At 39.1% G+C, this 23,061-nt stretch overlaps 1 protein-coding gene across 1 annotated transcript in view; it reads left to right on the plus strand.

Moving 5' to 3' along the window:
* The window catches only part of LOC121279399 (exostosin-1-like), a 187,477-nt gene that overhangs the window by 135,225 nt on the left and 29,191 nt on the right, over positions 1 to 23,061 (plus strand). Inside the window, exons 2-5 of the mRNA XM_041190618.1 lie at positions 7,491 to 7,584; positions 13,068 to 13,175; positions 18,611 to 18,730; positions 21,543 to 21,675. Coding sequence (XP_041046552.1) covers positions 7,491 to 7,584; positions 13,068 to 13,175; positions 18,611 to 18,730; positions 21,543 to 21,675 — 455 coding nt within the window. The remainder of the gene's footprint in view (positions 1 to 7,490; positions 7,585 to 13,067; positions 13,176 to 18,610; positions 18,731 to 21,542; positions 21,676 to 23,061) is intronic.

Here is a 23,061-nt window from a genome sequence, read left to right on the forward strand (position 1 = left end):
TACAGAAGAGCTGCATTATTTGTTTATATAAGTCTGTGGACTTCAGAAGTACTTAGTTGTGTGAAGCACCTTGATCTTTGTGAATGATAAGGTACTTTAAAATTGTAAGTACAAGCTTCATTCTCTCCCCATCAGGAAAATAAGTGAACAGTTTGGTGGTAACCTAGCCGCCAGTATTATTGTAATTAGCATCTCCAAGCCAATGTAATCACATCATAAAGATAACCAGACTTTGCTTTTAATAATTTTTTTCAACTACAGGATGTTTAAGACAAAGTAAAATCAGTGGCTTGCATTTATATACCTCATTTAATGTAATAGAAGTCCCAAGGTCTTCACAAGAATACTTTCACACAAAAATTGGCATCAAGCCAAAGTATGTTAGAATGTGTGATCAAAAGTTTGGTTAGAGAGGTAGATTTTAAGGAGGAGCGAAAGAAATGGAAAGGTTTAAGGAGGAAATTTCAGAGCTTATGGCTTATACATCTGAAGGCATTCCTGCCAGTGCTGAGCAATGTCAGCGGATTGCAAAGCTGGAGAGGATTGCAGATTTAGGGAGGGTGAGTCAAGGCTATAGATGGATGTGAACATTGGGGCCTGAATTTTCGCATGACTGAAAGGGTCACTGGCTTTGTCAAAATTGTGCTGGAGCCCAGATTCCAGAACCCGGTGTGCAGCGTTTTCACTGGGGGGTGGGGGTGAAAGGGGCCGGGTTGTCGTTTGCACACTCGTGGTTCACAGAGGCAGCTGCACGTGTAAAAGTGCAGCTGCCTTCAAACAGATTTTCATTAGTGGGGTGTCCAAAACATAACCCCGGCAGCTTTAGACCTTTTCTCAAAGGTTCAAACCCCACAAGTCATTTGGAGAGGTAGAATACCCCTTTGGGCTAGGCCCAGGTGCCCCTTTGGGATTGTTAAAAGTAGATATGAATGTGCACAAAAAGTGAATAAACTCAATATAATGGTCAAGGCATTTAAATTCCATTGGAAAGGTCAAGCTGTTAAGACATTTAAATCTCTTGCCCTTGAAATGTAAAAAAGAAGTCTTCAGGTTTAAAAAATTCAGTGCTTGCTATTTCACTGCATGTTGTCATAAGCCTGAGGGCTATAATTATAGGATTTGTGCTACACAACTGATTTTGCAATCCATCATTACAGCAAAGCACCTGTCAGTTCAGTTTGATCGGCAACTCCGAGTAGTTATAAAGCCTTTGATGTGGGGCTATGAATACAAATGCTTGTTTTTATGAGGGAGTAAGCACTTGAATGAAATGTTCACTTTTATAAGGAGATTATGTAATTGAAGGAATTGAAATATGGTGGGGTTTTTTTAAGAATGAGCATTCTATTAAAAAATAAAGTCTGCAGCAGACACTTAGAACTTTATTTAATCTCAGCATGGCTCCTGAGTCTACTTATGTTAGATACTGGGTGAGTTGGCATGGATGGTGCAAGGGCAAAGGGTGGTGAGTGAGGGCATGGGTTGACATGAATTGACACTAAATTGGCATAGGGGCTGTAAAGAGCTATGGGTATAGGGGCATGAGTTGGCAAGGTTGGGGCATGAGGAATTCCCCAGAGGGAACGGAATTCTGATCATCCAGGACGTTTTCTCTCTAGTTAGGTTTGTAGAGCCTCGATTTTCCCTGACTCTGTGCTCCTAACTCAAGATTGAAAATCCAAATCTGGGATACTGATAGATGGAGAGTGTTAAGAGCAAGTGGTCTTTGTGATAGAGAGAATGTAGTGGTGGAAACTGAACTCATGGCCAAATAGTACACCACAGTTGTGAACAGTTGGTTCAGCCTAAACCTAAGTTCAGGGAGGGAACTAGAATTGGTGGTGGAGGCTGGGATATCAAAAACAATCAGTTTGGTTCTCCTAATACTTGGCAAATGAAGGTGAAAAGAACTACTGAGTGTTTATCTTAGTCTTTACTGTAATTGCAATCTTTGAAGGATCCTATATAATATTAGATTAGGGGAAGGCACAGTGGGACAGGACAACAAGAAGTGTTGCCCAGGAATGTATGTCAAGAGGCAGCAGGGAAGGAAGAGGCTCAAGTGGTTGAAGGTGGGAAGCAGTGAATGGAGGAAAATTATTCCTCTATCTCAGCGATAAGATGTAAAGGCCTATAGGGCTTTCCAATACTACCCTGAAAAAGTAAAAACAAAAAATGCTGGAAATACTCAGAACAAAAGGTCCTTGACCTGAAACGTTAACTGTTTCTCTCCCCACAGATGCTGCTAGACCTGAGTATTTCCAGCATTTTCTGATTTTTTTTTCAGTATTCCAGTATCTACAGTATTTTGCTTTTGTTTTGCTAACCTTCAAAACCCTGTTTTTAATCAATAAATAGTGCTCTTTTTAGTAAAAGACCTATTGGTCAAACACACAGGTTTTGGTTAGTGTGGAATGAAATTTGCTACAGGGGTTTCCCACATTCTGACATCAAGGAGTCCCAGCAAAATTCAGGTCACTGGGAATTGGGAAAACTTGCCACTTGTTGGAGTCATAGCTAGAAGATCGTTGTAGTTGTTGGAGGCCGATCATCTCAGTCCCAGGACATTGCTACAGGAGTTTTCAGAGTAGTGTCCTCAGCCAAACCTGTCATTTGCTTCATCAGTGACCTTTCCTCCAACATAAGGTCAGAACTGGGGGTGTTTATTGACAACTGAACAGTGATCGGAACTCCTCACAGTGAGACTTGAGCAACATTCAGGCTTGGGCTGATCAGTGGCAAGTAATATTGGTGTCACAATAAGTGCCTGGCAATGACAATCTCTGACAAGAGAGAATCTAACCATCTCCCCTTGATATTCAACAGCATTAACATTACTGAATCCCCCAGCACCAAGATCCTGGGGATTATCATTGATCAGAAACTTAACTGGAACAGCCATATAAGTATTGTGGCTACAAGGGCAAGTCAGAGGCTGAGAATTCTGTGGTGAGTTACTCACCTCCTGACTCCCCAAACCTGTCCACAATCTACAAGGGACAAGTTACTAATGTGTTGCAGTACTTCCCACTTGCCTGGATAATTGCTGTTCCTACAACACTCAAGATAAAATAGCCTGCTTGATTTGTACACCATCCACCATCTTAAAACATTCATTCCCTCCACCACTGGCTCACAGTGGCAGCCGTGTACAAAACACAAGGAACACTACAGCAATTTGCCAAGGGTCTTTGACAGCATCTTTCAAACCCACAACCTCTGCCGCCCAGAAGAACAATGGCAGCATTCGCATGGGAACACCATCACCTACAAATTCCCCTCCAAGAATTGACTCTTGGACTTGGCGCATATGACCACAAAAGTTGGCTCCAAAGTACTCCGGAACCCCGGAGCCCAGAAAATGAAGCTCTCAGCACACCATGCTTGGATGGAGGTCAGCATGGGTGTGCTGTGTGTGAGCCAGAAGCATTGAATAGTTGCCTGATCATTGTGCTAAATATTGCTGAGTGCAATTTTGGCACTTGAGCTGTCATTTTGAATCTCACCAGTCTTGTTACCCCCTCTCTTTAACGCTCCCAACTAAACATATATTCAGTTGCATGAGGGATTTTCTCTTTCTGCTGCAGAGTGAGTGGAAGTACTGTATTCTATGGCTTGGGAGAAATTCTGAAAAGCTGTTGGAGTCAGAAGGGCACAATGCTGGCTTTTGTCAAGGAGATCAGAGGACTTGAGGCCTGTCAACAGAGAGCCTGGGAATATAGTTGCAGTCACTCTTGGACTCGAGCGTGACCAGGACATGGTATACAGGCAGAAGAGAGGGAAAACTGTGCAGAGGAAGTAAGAAGAGAGATCTCAATAGAAAGCTCCACCCAATGAAGATCTAAGGGGAGTATTTCTCCTACCTCCAGAAGCGCTATTTTTCCCCCAGAAGTTGATCACTGAACTATTCTGTCTCCTCCAACCAGACCTGCAGTTGCACAGGATGATTCGGCACTGCCAGTGGCCGTGAAGATCACCATTGCTCTCATCTTTTATGGAAGCAGATCCTTCCAGGCTCATGTCGGCGACACAGCCAACATATCATAGTTCATGCATTAGGGGGATGACAAGAGACCCTGTTTGCCAGGGGACAGGGGGGCTTCGTAGTCTTCTATCAAACCAGAGAAGAACAGGAGGAGCAGGCAAGTGACTTTTTCAGACTTGTGGGATTCCCAGTACTGCATGGAGCCATCTACCCTGTGGGTGCCACATATTAGCAAGGAGATTACTTCAACCACAAGGGCTACCACCTGGACTAAAGCTTCCAGTGCCACATTTGAGATCTTGGGGTCTGTCTCTCCTGACTTGCTCCAGCAGTGGTAGCCTTCCTTCCCTCAAAGACTCAGAAACTTCCCATTAAAAGGGCCATGCTGCATTCAGTAAGTGCAATATAGCTGTATGTTGTGTTAGCCATGCATGTAGCTGGGCCCCCTGCTATACATGCAGCCTGTAGGCAGCTTGTTTCGTGCTGGGCTGCATGTCACAGTTATTGAGGTGAAAAGGCAACATGAAGTTTGTATGCTGCCTGTGTCACTTTGAAAGGGGGCAGAGAAATAGTGCATTGTGATCGCATTGTGTCTGTTGACAGGCTGAATTCAATTTTTAGCCCTATATCATTTAAATGCTTCTGCAGTAGAGCTGCTGTTTTTAAATGTTACCAAGTCACTCCCATACCCTTCTCTTCCCTCTCTTTAACCTTGCCCAAACTTACAGTATTGATGTTATTGACTACGCATTGTGGCTGCTTCCTCTTGGTTCCAGTTTTACGCTGATGTCAAGTCATTTTCCTTTCTCTCTGACCTGCCAGCTCTCCTCCACTCACTAATCATGTTCTACCTTACACCCCACCCCTCACCCACAGCCTCTAAACCTTCATGCTCTATCCTTCCAGTCTATATCCCTATTCTATCTTGCCCCAAACTTTTAACTCTGCTATACTTTTCTCCCTGTACTCTCTTCTCTTTCCACCCCCCATTCCTCCTAAACATGCAGGCTCTACTTACCCTTTCTGGCCTCTTGCTCAGCCCTGGTTCAATTACCCCTTCCATCTCACCCTAGTTGACCTGGAGACTGCAATTAGTATTGAATCCTTGTTCAAGATGTCAACTAATATTCTTGGAAAAGCCTTGCAAAAGGAAATTTGATTTTTTTTTCCACAAAGTGACAAGATTCAAGATGGTCTACCAGAAACAGTGGTGAAATACATATTAGCCTTTATTTGCCAAATATATTGAAAGACATCTAGTAGCATGTTCTTGCTTTCAAAATTATATCTGAAAATAATTGGAAAGAGTTCATGCTTTACATAAATATGCTGTTTAATGTAAAAGAAAATTGGTTAAATCTAAAATAGTTTGTGGTTGTGGGGTTCAGTGTGGAAATGATTTTATGGGTAAGTTTACATATTTTCTTGGAAATTTTGTAATTTTATGCCCTATGTTGCAAGCCTTACAAAGTGCACAGCTTTGCGAAGAATCCAAGATGGTGACTGAAAGGATGAATAAAATATATTTTGAAGAATTTGATTTGCTTTTTCCTTTTTCCTTTTTTTTCATTAGAAGCTGTTACTGCAACCCATTTTTGATTTGTCAAATTTGAAGTTCCAAGCTTCTTGAATTTAGCTGTTAAGTTGTGATTGGATCAAATATGTATATGTCAAGTGCAAAAAATTTGTGTATATGAACATTTGGCACCTGACGTGTAATATTGAAACCACTTCCCACCACCCCATGAATCGTCTAGTAACATGAAAAGTAGAGAATGGATGCATTCTTTCTAACTCTTAGCACTAGGCTTTCTTCCATTGTGTAAGGGGGGAACAAGCGCATTATGCCATGGATGCCCTCTAGCTACATTGTTCATGTTGCTCTTTTCTGATGCTTGAAAGAGATGGCTATGATGAAATGAACACATTCTCTATGTTACATGTAATCATACTTTAATGGGCAATATGAAAAGGGTCCATAAGTAGCTATGGAAGGCAGTTAACTGCTGCTGGTTTGGGTTCAAATGTCTTCGAAATAACCTGTTGGGTTGTGACTGTCTCATTGTGGAATCAGTTGAATGTTTCCAAAATAAACATGTGCTACTGCTGTAGATTTTATTCAGCAAATTATTTAATCTGAAATTTCAGACCAGTCAATTTACTGACTTCTCTCATTGAATTTGCCAGATGAATAAAATTCAGAGTGAAATTTGATTTAGAAATAACTATCCAGTTCCAGGCCATGAACTTTCTGCTTGTAACTATGACTGAAGTCATCAGAGTCTGTACTTTCAATTATTTTTGAGCCCATATTTTAAAAAAGAGTATTTCTACTTTGAAGTTAATTTTGGTATTTAATTAACACAGCATGGTTCTTTTTATATGTTTAAACTGTGCAGGGACACCCTTAATCCATTCACCGTGACCTTTTCTCCTGTAAATTAGCTCTACAGGGTTGTGCCAGCAAATGGTTCTTAAGCAGCGCATTCGCACAAATTATTAGGTATTCTAAATAGAAAATTGGCTTACTCCCTTGTGCCTATCCTGTGTGAACCTAAAATTGTTTTACCTTTTTTTAAAAAAAAGTTTGCTTTTCCTTGCCCATGGGCTAGGATTAAGTTGGTGCTGGGAAGAGCAAAGCTCCAAACTCCATTGGGAATGCCAGGGAGTGGGACAGAAAAGCACATTACCTCTCAGAGCAGTGTGAAGCTCATAAAATTGACAACGTTTCATCCTGCATTTCTTTGAAGTTCGAACAGTTAGGTAGAATCAATATGAAGCATTCTTGGTGACTAGCAAGCTGGAGTTAATGCTCCAGACTGAACTAGATACCCTGGTTTACATTGCACTCCGACGTGGATTCCTGGACTATTATTTTATACTTTCTCCTCTCTAACCCAGGGGCACCCAGGATTATTGCACCTCTACCAATGCCATGTCTGAAGCCAGGTAACTCAGCACGGACAGGGGATTGAACTGGCACCTTCTTGTTCGGAATTGCTAGACAATTCACTGGGTAAATTTCCTGAGCCATTTGGGGAGTACAGCGTTACCCGTTTTTCAAGAGCTCATAGACAGGTTTAGTAATGTAGTGGCTGTTTTACTGGGCTAGCAGTCAGAGAATATAAAGCCTGCCATGACAGTTTGAGGATTTGAATTCAGTTTCAAACAAATCTGGAAATAAGAAGCTGATATCAGTAAAGTGACCTTGAAGCTACTGGATTGTCATAACCCAACTGGTTTGCAAATGTCATCTTAGAGAAGGAAATCTACCGCACCTATCTGGTCTGGCCTGTGAATCCTGTTCCAAAGTAGTGTGACTCTTAATTGCCCTCTGAAGTGGCCTTGCAATCCGCTTGGTTAAGGCGTCTAGGGATTGGAAATAAATGTCAGCCTTGCCTTATCCTGAGAATGAAACTTTAAATGATTAACCACTTTTGTTCACTGAGTTGATAGAATATGATTTTGTTTTTTAAACTATTTACTCCCATTTATTCTTTCCTAGATATGATTATCGTGAGATGTTGCACAATTCCACCTTCTGTTTGGTTCCACGAGGCCGTAGACTGGGATCTTTCCGGTTTCTGGAGGCTTTACAGGTAATTGGTGTACAAAGGATATAGATGAAGCTGTGCTTTTTTGTTGATGTAAACTTACGGTGAAAAATATGCAGCGCGATTGGCATTTTTCTTTGCTGTGTGTATTTTTAGCATTTACACAAACAATATCTGGTTGCTATCACATTGCTAATTGATGGAACTTGCAATGCACAAGTTGGCTGTCATGTTTTCTTCATTACAGCAGTGACCATGCTTCAAAAGTGCTTTGGGATGTCCTGTCATTGTGAAGGAGCTATTGAAATGCAAGTCTGTCTTGACGCTCAGTCGTGATGCTCACTTTCATTTAGGGATTCGTGGAGGGATGGGAGGTGGAAACAAAAGCCAATTCTAAACCTATTATACTGGAAGGCAGTTGTATTTGCCTTTTTACTTCAGCCAGACTAAGTGTGTATTGCTTTTAGTGAGAAATTGACCTAGAAGTTTTTCTGCTTCTCCCCCACTCCACACAAAACAGTAATCCTATTAACCGTGACCCTGACATTGAGCAATCCAGTCCTTAAACCCAAGAAATTCAGGGCTATTTGTACTTGTTTTATAATATCTGGTTTTATCCTGTTTGAATTTTGTTTGGAAAGAACAATTATTAATGCTGTGTCACTGATGAATAAATCCTAAATTAATTGCATCATATTCTGTTAGTTCTAATAACTTATGGTACATATTAATGACACATGGACTTAACCTCTATATATGGCCTCTGAAATTCCCTGATACGCATCCATGCAATCCAGAAAGCCTCAAAAACGTGGACACTCTTACAAAAGTGAATTGGATGGGTCTAGTTCTGAACTTGTTCCATGTGAAGTCTGACCGAATTAGAACATCTCAAATGTGACCTTGTTAGATTTGCACTCAGCTGTTCTGGCACCTCAATTTTTAAATTATATTTTATAAACTTTAGCATGAAGTAATTGAAATATGATTAGCAAAAACTTGAAGGATGCTGCAATTAAATTTAAATTTTAAATTTACACCCACTTTGGAGTTAGTTCTGGCCAGTTTTAAGTCTGGGTGAAATGTAGATCATTGATGACCAGTAAATAAGTAAACCTAGAACATTCAAATCTTTCCATTGTTAACCAGAATTTCAATATGAACGAGCATCTTTTAGAGCTACAGATCAATTGACTACTTTGTGTACATTAGGTAGAGGCAATTGGAGATACAGGAGGTACAGGTAAAGGCTTGGCAGTTGAAAGGCATTAGACAAGCAAGAAAGTTGATGGAGGTCCATTTCTAATGATCCAAAATCTGTTCTTTACTGAGAACTATCTTTCTAAGGGAACCCGCTTACTAGTTTATGATACGCTGAACTTCAGATGGTGGCAGATGGTTTATGGTTCATGGCTAATTTTTGTAACTATTTTTAGACCTCTTCTGAGTCCTTCCCCTCCACTCCTATCTCCATTATAGATCTAATCACAGCTACCTGTTCCTTTCTGTATCTAATAAATGGAAAGTGGAATACTGCATTGTAACAGGTTCTTAATATTAAACATTAGAATTAAATATTTAAAGTGTTGATGAGTCACAGAACTACCGTGGGGTGTTCAGCCAAGGTCTGTGTTATGACACGGTGGATAGTAAATGCTGAGTTGCTCAAATCCCAGATGGAAACTTGAAACAGCTGCAACAACAGCTTTTGCAGTTTGTATTTTTATTTCAAGATGCGTGCCTTGAATTCAGTAGTAGTAAGTCCACCGAGTCTTGAGATTTTTTTTACAAAGCTAACTTATTTCTTTTATTAATAGATGTTTTTTAAGCGCATAGCTCTACAAATAACTCCTAGCTCCCCTAATTAATCTGACCCCCCAGTTACACCCCCGTTAAGGCAACAGTAAAACAACATAGATTTCAACAGACCCAGGCAAAGTACACGATACCCTGGACAGGGATATTTACTATGAGTTGTCTTAGCTTTGGTTCCTGGAGACAGCACCTTAGAGACAGCACATAGAGGCTTGGAGGCCTTTCACACTTGTTGGATCTTAGAATACCTTCTGCTGATATATAACCTCAGCTCCTTTATACATATTTCTCCATTTTTAATGTAAATTCCACTACCCCAACATGTCTTTGCAACTTTACTTTTTCCATAATATAAATCTTCCATAGTACTCATATTAGCAGTAATCTTTAGGAAAAAATAAACATACTGTTACACTTAGCCATAAGAGGCTAAGTCAAACATCTTACCATCTCTTTGAAATTCACGACTCTGGTTTACCAAAAAATGCAAATATTCTTCACATCTCATATTTTGAAGCTTCAACCATGTTTAAGTATTTAGCATTTCAAACCTAGCTTCCCTTCCGGTAACTCAAAACTCCAGACTAGCTGTCTGCAATTCAATTAAACCCCTCCCCTCCCCCCACATGCAATTCACAAAGAGGACAGAATTTTGCCCTTGGCGTGCAGGGCCGGGTGGGGGCGGTCGAGCCGGAAAGGCAATTTCATACTGGAGGGCCAATTAAGGCCCACCCAGCCTGAAATGCAAGCAGCAGCACTAATGGCTGCCTATGCGGGCTGGGGGAGGAGTGCGAGCCAGGTGAGCGCGCTATATAATCTCTGAGGCAGAGCGCTGTCTCAGGAAGATGAACTGATTTGAAAACAAAAATTAAAGATTTGTTAAACGTTATGAAACATGTCCCCTCATGTGACTTTCACATGAACAGACCTGTTATTTATGAAAAATTAGTTTTTATTTAATTCTTATTGGCTTTTGGAAACCTCATCCCGCCCATGGATGAGGCTTCCAAAAAAGTGCAAAGGCAGTTGGCCTTTTTGCCTAAGCAAAAAATTGACTTCAATTGTCTTTTTAATGGCCTTAATAGGCCTTTTAATTGTCGGCGGGCGTTCTGCCAACTCCGGTGCATGCCTGCCGACCAAAATATCATGAATGCGCGCAATGATGCCGGAATGCACATCAGACGTCATCACGCCTCATTATATGCTCGGTGGGGTCGGGTGCGCGACCACCCACCAAGCTAAAAATTTTATCCAGAGAAACTAATCCAGACCCCACTTTTAACCTACCTTTAAAATAAGTCATCATAATATTGTGAAAGTTATTATATTTTCATGGTAATCTATCTCTTCAGGCGAATTATCCTATGGTACTATTAAAAGAAGATCACATAGTTCTTCCTATGCCCTGGCCAACAGTTGTTGCTCAACCAAAATCACTGAAGCAGATTAAGTGGTCATTTATCACATTTGCTATTTGTGGGGCCTTACTATGCCAAATGGATGCCACATGCCCTTACATAATAGTGATTATACTTTACAGTAATTCATTGGCTGTGAAGCACTTGGTATGCCTTGTAAGTGTGAGAAGGTGCAATATAAAAGTAAGTTTTTTTTCTTTCTTAAGCCGATGTTGATAACTAAATACTTTAAGGGTAGTGAGTGCAGTAGTTAATAAGAAAGGAAAGAGTGAACATTATTTTTAGCACCAACAATGGTGTCATGCTGCAGTTAAGATATGAGTTTGAGCCAGGGATCTCCCACACGAAGTTCCCCATCGTAGCAGTGTTGCTGTTGAGAAGTGGAAACATCACACCGGGGAAACAACAAAATCAGGAGTAGTGCTCAACTTACACTCAAGTCCTAAATGTTGGTTTCAAACCAGCAGCTTGGATGCGAGGTGCCAATGGATGGTGTAAGGTACATCGTCATATTTACTTTCTCCTTCCCTTAAAAAAAATATAGCCGATAGCTGCTGATCATTTAGTTGACTCATAATAAAAGTAAATGAAAACAGAATTTTGAAAAACTTTAAAATTATGGCTGGGATTTTCTGGCCTTGTTGCGGGTGGGACCTGCCGCGGGGGAGGGGGCACCTCAGAAGTCCATTGACTTGCGGCAGGCCCAGACAATCCCAGTGGCGGGTGGGTGCAGAAAATCCCACCCAATATAAAATAAAATGATGGAACTTGCACACCTTTATCATTTTATCTCATTGCATTTTGCCAAGTTCCGTTTTCTTTTGCTTACGCAAGTTACTTCAGTAATGGAAGTTATGTTACTGAATTGTTTGGTGGATACTTTCAGTACTGCTTTTACCTGATTGCTAACAGTTCACAAATGATCAGAATGTTTGCATTTTCAATATTATGTATCTTGTGACAGGGTTTTCTTCCTTTTTAACACCCTCTGGAATTTATAGTTTTTCAATATACTGGTCATACTGATGATGCATTTTGGTTTTTAAAAAAACACGGCAGTAATTATACGTTAAATAGAATTAGGTTTGGTGCTGTGGAAGAGCAAAGGGACCTGAAAAAGAGGTTCACAGAACAATAAAGGTAGCATCTCAGGTTTTTTTTAAAAAAAGCTAATAGGATTCTAGATTTTATCTCAAGAGGCACAGAGTATAAGAGATAATGATGAGCCTAGTATATGACCTTACTAGGACTGTGGTACACTATTAGGCTCCACACTATAAGATCAATATTGAGGCTTTAGAGACGGTACAACGCGGACTTACTAAGAAATTTCCCAGAACAATGAAATGCAAATACAAAGACTTGGAAAAATTGAACTATTTTTCATTAGAATAAGGCAGGTTGTGATGTATTGTGTTTGAAATTGTGAAAGAATGGGACAGAGTTGGGTAGAAACACTGTTTTCAGTAGCTGAAGTTTCTAAAATAAGGGGCCACAGACACGGGATTAAATGTAAAAGAATATAGAACAGAGGGTATGAGAAACTTCTTCTAGACAGCTGTGAGGTGGTGGAATTCACTTCTTGAGGTTAGTGTTTGAGGCAGAAACTATGAAAACATTGAAAGTTAGAATCAATAGGTGAATTTAATAAGAGAATGAAAGGATATGAGTTAGAGTAAGTAACAGATTTAGAACAATTTCCTTGTATGCTAAATGATGATACAGACTGGCTGGGTGCAATGATCTATTTCCATGTTATTTCCAAGTGTTTTTTGTGTTTCAATGGGTATGGTAGTGTAGTGGTTAGTAACCTGACCAGAAACCCTGACCAATAGCCCATAGAATGAGCCCCGTACCAACTTATTTGACTCTTAACTGCCATCTGAAGTGTCCAAGGAAACCAATCAGTTGTGCCAGACCTGCAGAGGTTTAAGAAGGCCGCCACCACCATCTTGTTCTTGGGGCAACTTAGGGGCAATATATGCTGACCTTGAAAACAATGCCTGCATCCTGAGAGTGGAATTAAAAACCTGTAGTCTTTAATGTTGTGAATTGTTTTAATGTTCAAACATAAATCTGTTTCTTCCCTATTTTGTCCTCCAGAAGAGGAAGACGTGGTTTCTCACATAATGAATAAGGGTTATGTATATATTCGACAGGGTGCTTTATGCAAAATGTTCCCGGGTCTAAAATCTTACCATAGATGCTATGAATGTTCCTTGAATTTTTCATACTTATAAATGACATTTTTATCTTTGATCTATATTTGTATATTTTCTATTATAACTATCACAGGCTGCATGTATTCCAGTGATGCTAAGTAACGGATGGGAGCTGCCATTTTCAGAAGTCATTGACTGGAACCAAGCTATTGTCGTTGGAGATGAAAGGTTGTTACTGCAGGTAGGAGAGCTGTGTTGTAGCAATATGGATTTAGTTCAGTAATCATTCACTAGTTTTAGATCAATATTAAGCTGTTTTGAAGAGGTTTCTAAGCAATAAGAGTGGTGGAGGGTGGCGATTGTAGATGAATGGTACATAATCTCTAGGTTTTTATTTATATCATCTGTGGTTGTACAGCAATAATAAAGACCCTTGCAATAGCAAAATGTTATATTCAAAAGATCCATGCCCTGCACTCCAGTTCCATAATGATGCAGTGCTGGGGTTCAAGTCTGCTCCATGTTGTAGGTACCCTACAATTGGCCTTAATGTCTCCAGGTTAGAAGAAGAATACAGCCAGCGTGAGTGTTATCTGGTTGTCCTCGCTGAACAGTAAAGGCCAGATGAGGAACAACTTGGACCCAGCTGTGATGACCTCCATGATCAAATTGTCTGTGAACATTCATTGCCTGGGCTGATTGGATACTTTGTTGAAGTACCAGAAGGATACTCTCTTCATAGAACCATAGTCTACCGTGCATCACAGAAAAGTTATGGAGAATTAAGCCTCCAAGTTTTGCTGTATTAGAATAATTTGAAGTTGAGGAAACTGCTAGAGAATTGACATGCAGATAAGGATAAAGGTTCTGCTGAATGTAGTTGTGTGCTAGAGGGCTGGTGAGTGGTCAATGATTACCCTTTTCAAAAAGGGAGAGAGACCTAACCTGGGTAATTACAGGCCAGTTAATTAGGGAAAGCTTTGGATTTTAAATATGAAATTGCTAATTATTTAAATGAGAAAATAATTAGAAGTACCCTGTACAAATTTCAGAAAGGAAGATTGTGCTTAAGTGACCTAATTAATCGAGGAAGTTTCCCATCTGTTGGATAACAAAGCACTGGCCGTAAAGGCCCTTGAACTTTTTAAGATTAATGTAAAACCATGTATTAGGACTTTTATAAAGCCCTTTATAAGGCACCACACAAGACTATTGCTGAAGATCAAGTGGTATGATATTATGGAAAAGGCAAAAGATTGGAGTAAAAGCTAGATAGAAGGGAGGAAGCAGAGGAATTGAATTCAGTTTGAGTGGCTGGAAGTGGGTATCAGGACCAACAGGTTTCTGTTCATTATGATCTGCCAGGGCCACATGGCTCTTGATTTCATTAAGACGTTGGTCCTGAAGTGAGGTGAGAGTGGAATCAAGGCCACATTGACCAAGTGTGGCATTGAGGAACCCAAGCAAAATTGAAGTCAATCTGAATCAGTGGGAAAACTCTCACTGGTTTGAGTCATCCCTAGCACAAAGGAAGATGGTTGTGGTTGTTATATGCCAATAGCTCCCAGACATGGCTGCAGGAATTCCTTAGGGTAGTGACCTAGGCCCAACCAGTTTCAGCTGCTTCATCAATGATTTTCCCTCCATCATAAAGTCAGAAGTGGGGATTTCTTTGAGGTTGCACAAAGTTCAGTACCAATTGCAGCTCCTCAGAAACTGAAGCAACCCATTCCTACATGCAGCAAGACCTGGGCAACATTCAGACTTGAGTTGATGTGACAAGTAACATTCACGCCACATTCAACAAGAGAGAATCTAACTATCTTCTCTTGACATTCAATGGCATTACCATTGCAGAATCACCCACTATCTCTTCCTGGGGGTTACCATTGACCAGAAACTGAAAGGACCAGCCATATAAATACTGTGGCTACAAGAGCTGGTCAGAGGCAAGGGGTTCACTTCCTGACTCCCCAAAGCCTGTCCATCATCTACAAAGCACAGGTCTGGAGCATGATGGAATACTTTCCACATGCTTGGCTGAGTGCAACTGCAGCAACACTCATAAGCTCAACACCATTCAAGACAAAGCAGCCCACTTGATTTGCACCCCTGTTCACCAGATCAAGCATTCATTCCCTTCACCACTGGCACACAAGGACAGCAGTATGTGCCATCTGCAAGACTCTGTGCAGCAACTCACCAAGGCCCTTTGATAGTACCTTCCTAACCCATGACCTCTACCACCCAGAAGAACAAGGGCAGCAAAAATGTGGGAACGCCATCACCTGCAAGTTTCCCTACAAGTCACAGACACCATTCTGACTTGGAACTATTTAACCAATCCCTTCATTGTTCTTGAGTCAAAATCTTGGCACTTTACCCCCCACCCCCCCGCTCCCTCCTTCTGACAGCATGCTGGGTGTACCTTTATGACAAGGACTGCAGTGGTTCAAGAAGGTGGTTCACTACCACCACCTTATCAAGGGCATTTGGGAAGGGGCAATAAAGGCTCGTCTGGCCAGCAATGCTCATACCCATGAATGAATAAAAAGTACATTAATGAGTTTAACATAAGACCAGATTTGCAAGCTAGCACTAAAATAGGAGATGTGGTAAATAAATGACCAAAAGTAATGATACGGAACATTGATAAGATGGTAGAATATGCAAAAACATGGCAGATGAAATTCAGTGTCATTAAGTGTGAGGAGGTATATTTTGGTTTTAAAAAAAATAAATTTAACAGTTATAGTTGGGGGTAGGGTATTGGATTTTGTGGAAGAGCAGAGGGATTTGGATTTGGAGTTTGAGTTCACAAAACATTAGTTCAAATGGTTAAAAAGATGAAACAAGGTGATGGAATTCTGGATTTCATAGCAAGAAATGCAGAATTTAAAAGTTCAGCTGGAATGGTGAACATATATATCGATAGATTTGGATATAAATCATAATAAGATCACGTGCACAGTTTTGAGCCCCACGTCATAGGGAGGATGTTAACATTAATAAAGAGGGTACTGTGCAGGTTCATTAGGGTGCTGTCTAGTATCAGTAAGTACAGAGACATGGAAAATTGGCACTATTTTTGTTATAAATGTAGGATATTAAAAGATTAGATATATGTTTCAAATTATGAAGGGTTGGTATATGGTAAATAGGAACAGGCTGTTTCTAATGGTATTGGGAGGGGATCAAGAATAAAGGGGCATAGATACAAGGTTAAATGTAAAATGTACAAGAGTAGTAGAAATCTTTGAGCTGTGAGACTGTGGAATGCGCTACTGGATTTACTGATTGAAGGAGAAACTTTGTCAATGATTAAGAAGATGGTTGAAAGAATGGGAGATAAAGGATATGGGAACAGGTTACATCACAACAGGTACTTGGGATTAGGACTGCTGCTCGTGTGGAGGACAAACAGAAGCATGAACTGATGGGATGTTTCCTTGATGTAATTTGCTACATAGATGGTCTTCTTGTCAAAGATGCAGCACTTAGCTATAGCATAATTAAATATTGTGATGTTGATTCAGAATTAAATGTGAGCATAGATGATATTCACAGTTATTTCGCCCCTCTACCCCTGTCCCCATACCTTGTACTCCCTCTAAGTATATGGCTAGGGCCTTGCTTTGCCGGTGCACATGTGGCATAGGATGTCTCCTACCAAAGTTTCCCTACTGTTTTCTTTGGCATTTGTAGCACTTTTGTGGTTTTGAGAATTGCTCAAATGAGCCATCGTAATGCCATTGCACTGATGTAACAAGAGGCGTACAATAGTGTGATGTCTGCAAATTGCATTTGTTTCAGACTTTCAGTGCTGAATATTTGTCTGATGTCTCTTTTACAGTTTTTGATCCAATTTTAGAGCTTGAAAATTAATTCCTTTTGTCTCATGGCTTATAAAATGTAATTTGAATTAAAATGAAATGGACTTTTGGTGTATTCTCCTCATCACATTATGTGTTAAATGGGATATTGATTTCCAACCAATGAAAGTCAATAAAATAATGTGTTTAAGACTAAGTTAATACCTAGCTATTCTACGAATAGTCAGACGAAAGTAACTAAGGGCTTAAAAACTTTGAATTAGAAAGATAAAGGCTTACTTGAAGAGTAATTACTGTTGTATTTTCTGTGGTGGATAACAAATATTTGTAATAGAATCATAGAATATTATAGTAAGAAGAACAGGCGAAGTTCCCCGTCATGTTTGCTTGTGATGAAGGTGAAAATGAATTAATGTCAATTACATATAAGTTGCAGATAAGAAATTGTGAAAGTGCATTCAAAAGAGTGCAAAATTCTTAGTTCTGTTTCACATCCCGCTGATGCATTGCTTTTGGCAAACACATGTCAATGTCCTATGATATCAGTATTTGTCACTGGTAGCAGCACCCTATGGTTAGATCTGCAGTCAATCACTCTTGTATTAGGAAAACAGTTGTCTCCGCTCTACTTGCATGACTTGAGTCTGACATCTTTAGTTACATATTTAGTAAGATTGTATTAAGATTAGTTTTAAAATTTGACATTACAGCTTTGTGTTAACTATTTAAAATCTAGCATGGTACGAGACTGAACTACATATTTCTAAATTGATTTGTTAATGGGATGTATCGGGTCACACAAGTACACATGTAAAACTATTTTGTACTCAATAAAGGAGCATGGGTATTGTAACTCTCTCTCCGGAATTAATAATGCTCTATAATTATTTGGAGAATTCTGTTGTGCTTTTTTGGTGGGAATAGCTCACAAACCAATTCTTTCCCAGTAATTACATTTAGTGCAGGTTAGCATACAGATGTTTCTATATTGCATTGCTTCAGTTGATTCAATTCCCAGCTGGAATTTTATTTCATGTTTTGATTAGTTTGGATCTACAGTTCACACAAACATGTTACTGCAGGAGACCAATTATACACTTGCTGTGATTCATCAAGGTTTTTTAATTTTATTAAGTGCTGTTAAATATTAAACAGACAAACGTTGTATACCAGATGATTATACATTTTTCATAATTATTGTACTCTTCAAAACATCTAAATCAAATACATTTTGTCATTGACTTGGATCCCAAATATCAATCTACAGTTCTTAAAATTCGTTTTGTGAAAATCTCCATATATTGTTGAGATAAAAAAGTAGTTGTGAAATCCAACCTCTGACAATACTACTGTATACCAGTCATATGGTTGTGGGTATTGCCCAGATTGACATTACTTCTTTTCTTCACTCACCACTACACATTACTCTGTCCTAATGAAGTGCTAGATCAGGATCCAGCTGAATGGGGAATTGTAGCCCTATGTCTGGATGATACATTCAGTTCAGCTTTTAAAAATTCACGTCTTGTTTTAATCTCTATGTATGTTAATTGAGTTTTGCTGCCCCCGAACAGAACGTGTCAATAGATGTATACCAGCATCTAATGCTATCATACCTGCAGAGTTCTGCATATTAACCTGAACCTTTTGTGTTGTGCTGGTTAAAGGTCTAGTTTGCATGTGACTGTTGCACAAGATCCTTGCAAATTTGTTATTGTAATGAAGCAGTAAATTGGCAGATTTTCTCACTGAATGTTATGTAGATTTATTCATCAATTATTGGATTTAATTAAAAGGTGCACATTTTCAGTTATTGCTTATTGTTCATTGTCTTGTCTTACAGATACCTTCAACAATAAGGTCTATTAATCAGGACAAAATCCTAGCACTTAGGCAACAGACACAGTTCTTATGGGAGGCTTATTTTTCTTCCGTTGAGAGGATAGTATTGACTACATTAGAAGTGAGTATGACTTGGGGTAATACATGCCAATTTGTCCTTTAATCCAACAATGAACTGTTCCTATGCCTTATTCTGAAATCTTAAGACTAAAATAATTTCCAAATGGGTTTTAACACCCACCAAACACCTACAGGCGCTTAGAATTGGTTCAGAATGTCCAAATCCTCTATTACTAATTGCTTGAAAGATTTCAGAATCATGTGGATATGTGGAACTGATTTTTAAATTAATTTCTGCTCATCGTGATCAAGTTGTGTCTATAATGAAGTTTTGACTTAACCAATGTATCAGCAATGTCAACAGTAAATGTGGAAGGCTTATCCAATTCAACATAATTTCATCACTTATCTATACATGGTGCAAATAATTTACTGTTTAGATTATTTTGTGTGTGGGGTGGCACAGTGCTTGAATGGTGGTGTTTGTGCTCCATATAAAATCTAGAAAACAGTGATACTACCAATGCAAGGGTTGGATCCAAGAAGATTTGCAGCTGAATACATTTTCTGCACTGTGCTAAACTTAATCACAAGCAACCCACTGAATGGAAGAGAGCATTGAATATTTTAACTTCTGATTCTTCAGAAATCCTTTGTATTTATTGGCTTGCCATTTTAGAAACCATAATGAACATATCAACATAAAATCATGGTGTGAGACACCTATTTCACATTCCCATTCACTTTAATCAGATAATTTCACAAAATTTTGAAGTTTGTACAAAACTGGTCTTAAGATGACTTTGAAAACCCCTATAAAAAGCTGATTTTAAATTAATGTTTTAATTATGAATAATTATGCTGTTTTTTGCCAACTTTCTCTACTGGTAATGCTATTTTGGTGGGGTACACTGTACAAATATCAGCAGCCCCTCTGTACCATGCCCAAGTATTTTACCGTACAAGATTGGACTGTGTGTATTCATCAGGGCTCATGTAACAAGAATGTACTTTGGTCTTCTGAAGTTTTAGATGTGTGTTCTTTAAGGTTAGAATCAGGATTTAAGGAGTTAAAATCTTACAGGGTGCTAATTCTTAACCGAAAGACCATTACCTCAGGACCCAACAGGCTGGCTGTAAGGGGTTCACAAGGTGAAAGTTCCTAAGGCAACCTCATTGGTTGCCTAATGTGTAAACTAATTTTCCCTTCTTACTGTCCAGGCCTAAATACTCCTTCCAGGTGCAGCAACAATTTATTTGTAGTAGTTTCAATTTGGTATACTGTATTTGCTATTCAAGATGTAGTCTCCTCAGTGGGGAGACCAAATGCAGGTTGCAAGAGGGCTTTGTGGAACACTTTGTTCAGTTTGTATGCATGACACTAATCTTCCAATCACCAGTCATATTAATTTTCCAACCCACTCCCACTTTGACCTCCCTGCCCTTGGCCTCCCACACTATTCTAATAAACCTCAAGGTGCAAAACCTCGTCTTTCAATTAGGCATTTTACGGCTTTCAGACTCAACATTGAGTTCTACAATTTCATATCATAACCATTGCTCCCATTTTGTTGAACAGCAGCTGTTGACAAAGATTTTGCCATTGTCATTTACGCTTCCTCTAGAGCCATCATTTGTTTCTTGTTCCATTACCATCCACTTTTGCCTTACACCATCATCCCTTTTGTCCACTGATCTCTCCCATCTTCCACCCTGTCACAGCTCTTTCCTTTTGTTCTTAACTCCACTACCACCCTCTTCCCTGCTTCTATATCTCCTTAAACTCTGTTACATCTCTAACCCTTTCCAGTTCTGATGAAACATCATTGACCTGAAACATTAACTTTGTTTCTCTCTCCACCGATGCTCTCTGACCTGCTGAGTGTTTCCAGCATTTTCTGTTTTTCTTTTGAATTTCCAGCATCTTCTGTATTTTGCTTTTGTAAGCTGTTTTAGATGACCTAAGCTCCAATTAAGTATTTAATCACCCAAATAACCTACACCACACAGACTGCAGTGGTGCAAGAAAATTGCTCACCACCTTGAGAGCAATTAGGGATGGCAACAAATGCTGACCTTGCTTGCAATGCCTACATCCCTTGAAAGAACAAAAAAAAACCCAGAGACATTATGGAGCATCATAGCTTTCTAACCTGCGTAACTGGATAGCAATCAACAGTGAGACGCATGGTTTATCTCTTCCCTTACTTCATCCACACTTTAGACTACAGCCAAATAGTTGCATTTCAATTATTTCTCTTGCTGGGATAACAAATTCTGCCTGAACTGGGAATCGAGTCTGGAAATTTCTAGTTCTGTCGAAGGGTCATGAGGACTCGAAACGTCAACTCTTTTCTTCTCCGCCGATGCTGCCAGACCTGCTGAGTTTTTCCAGGTAATGCTGTTTTTGTTTTGGAAATTTCTGGTTCAGTGTGACTTTGTGCTTTTCTCATTAGGTTGTTGAAACAGATTGTATCATGGCTGCTTAAAACACTGGATTAAATTGTTAATTCATTTTTTTAAATTAAAGCTTCTTTGTTACCTTTGTAAATCATCACTTTTGCAACTTGATTGTAGATTTTATTGTAGTGTATTTTTATCTTAAAGTTTTAATTACATTTTCAAGCAATGTTTAAAGGTGATGTTGCAACATTTCTTGCAGCTGCATAGAAATTAAATATATTTGTGTCACCGCTCATCCCGAAAACATTTTGTACAGAGTTGTTCTCGAAACTAAACATAGCAATCGCTGAGCAAATTATGAAAAATAAATTACTCTTGACTCTTCAATGTTTACGAATTATACGCACTCAAGGTCAAAGGATCAGTCTATATTAAGAAGTCACCAGCATCGTTAACTATATTTTTTATAGATAATTCAAGACAGAATCCTGCACCATATATCTCGCAATGGCTTAATTTGGAATAAACCTCCGGGAGGATTATTTAGTCAGCCACAGTATTCTTCACATCTAGGAGATTTTCCTTTTTATTATTCTTATCTAGGTAAGTAGAAGGCAAAGTAATTCAAGCTTATATGAAAGCATTGATGAATCTTAATATGTTGGTAATCCTTTACATGTTGAATCCTTTTCTTATACAAAATATAATGACAGCATACTTATGGTACAAAATTTATAATGCAATGCTTTAATCATATATTATAGGAAAATAAAATGGAATCTGAATGTTAGATTATCTCCTTGTATGGTAATGATAGGGTAGGCAAACATGCCAAAATGAAATTTCATTGTTCACTGATGGCCTAAACTGATGTGGTTGCAAAAAAATTTTATGAATGTAGCAATAATTAGTTGCAATCTTATGCTTCTAATCATTTTTGATGTTTTAGGATATCTCCATATGATTAAATATAGTAGAAGCCTACTTCTGCATGATAAAATAATTATTGATTCAAACTTATGGAATACCACTGCAAAGTTGAATTCCTTTTTATTTTATTTCCAAAATGAAGTTACAGTAATGCAGATAAGTGATTTTATGATCTTGTGTTCTTTCACAGTTGCATTTACCTAGAATTTCAATGGAACATAACAAAGGGTTTAATGTTCACACTACTACTAATGTATAAATCATCCAGTAATTTGTGACTTGGGAGAGATACCCCATGAGTTGCGAATTGGCACAAATTGCTAGACAATTTGCGCTGCTATGCCATTAGCCTTGCAAAAACAGGAGCTTGCAGTCAACCTCCCCATGAGTTTCAAGAAATTGCTGCATTTGTGCATTATATAAGAATTAAATTTGCCCCAGTTGATTAGGGCTGGCACTTAACCACGTAAGAACCCTCTTAATAACAATATTTCTGTTCCTGTAGTGTCACTGAACTTTTCTGGCCTAGAAAAACAATAGTTGAAACTCTGGAGTTTCATTACTACAGAAAATAAAGGCTTATTTTCTTTTCCTTTCTGTCTCTCCCCTCTCTTTCAATCCAGTTTTTCTTTCCCTCCGTTTCTCCTCTTGAAGCTGATTTCACCCTATTTTCTTTTCTGTTTCCTTTCCTCTGTTTCTTTCCCAACCCTATAATCTCATGAATCCTATTGTTCATCAAGGCCCCAAATTCCCCATTGACCTCAAAGCACCATTGTCAGCTCCACGTTAGCAACTAGCGGTTCACAAAGTTCCCTCAGCCTTCAACTCAAAAATAAGCCTAATTAACAAAGCATGCTGCAAAATGCCCCACTCAAAATTGTGGGATATTGGATTGGATTTTCTGATGTAGTTAACCAGCATTCACAAGATCTAGTGACCTGTAACGTATATATGTCAAACATACTGGTTAAGTTGATGCCTTAGATTTCTGTGCAAGAGTTGGCAGCTTAGGTTATTTGAATTCCGGCACTAATCTTTAAGCTTCTCCTATGTTTTTGG

This window comes from Carcharodon carcharias, chromosome 6, assembly GCF_017639515.1.
Source record: "Carcharodon carcharias isolate sCarCar2 chromosome 6, sCarCar2.pri, whole genome shotgun sequence".
Taxonomy (NCBI): Eukaryota; Metazoa; Chordata; class Chondrichthyes; order Lamniformes; family Lamnidae; genus Carcharodon; species Carcharodon carcharias.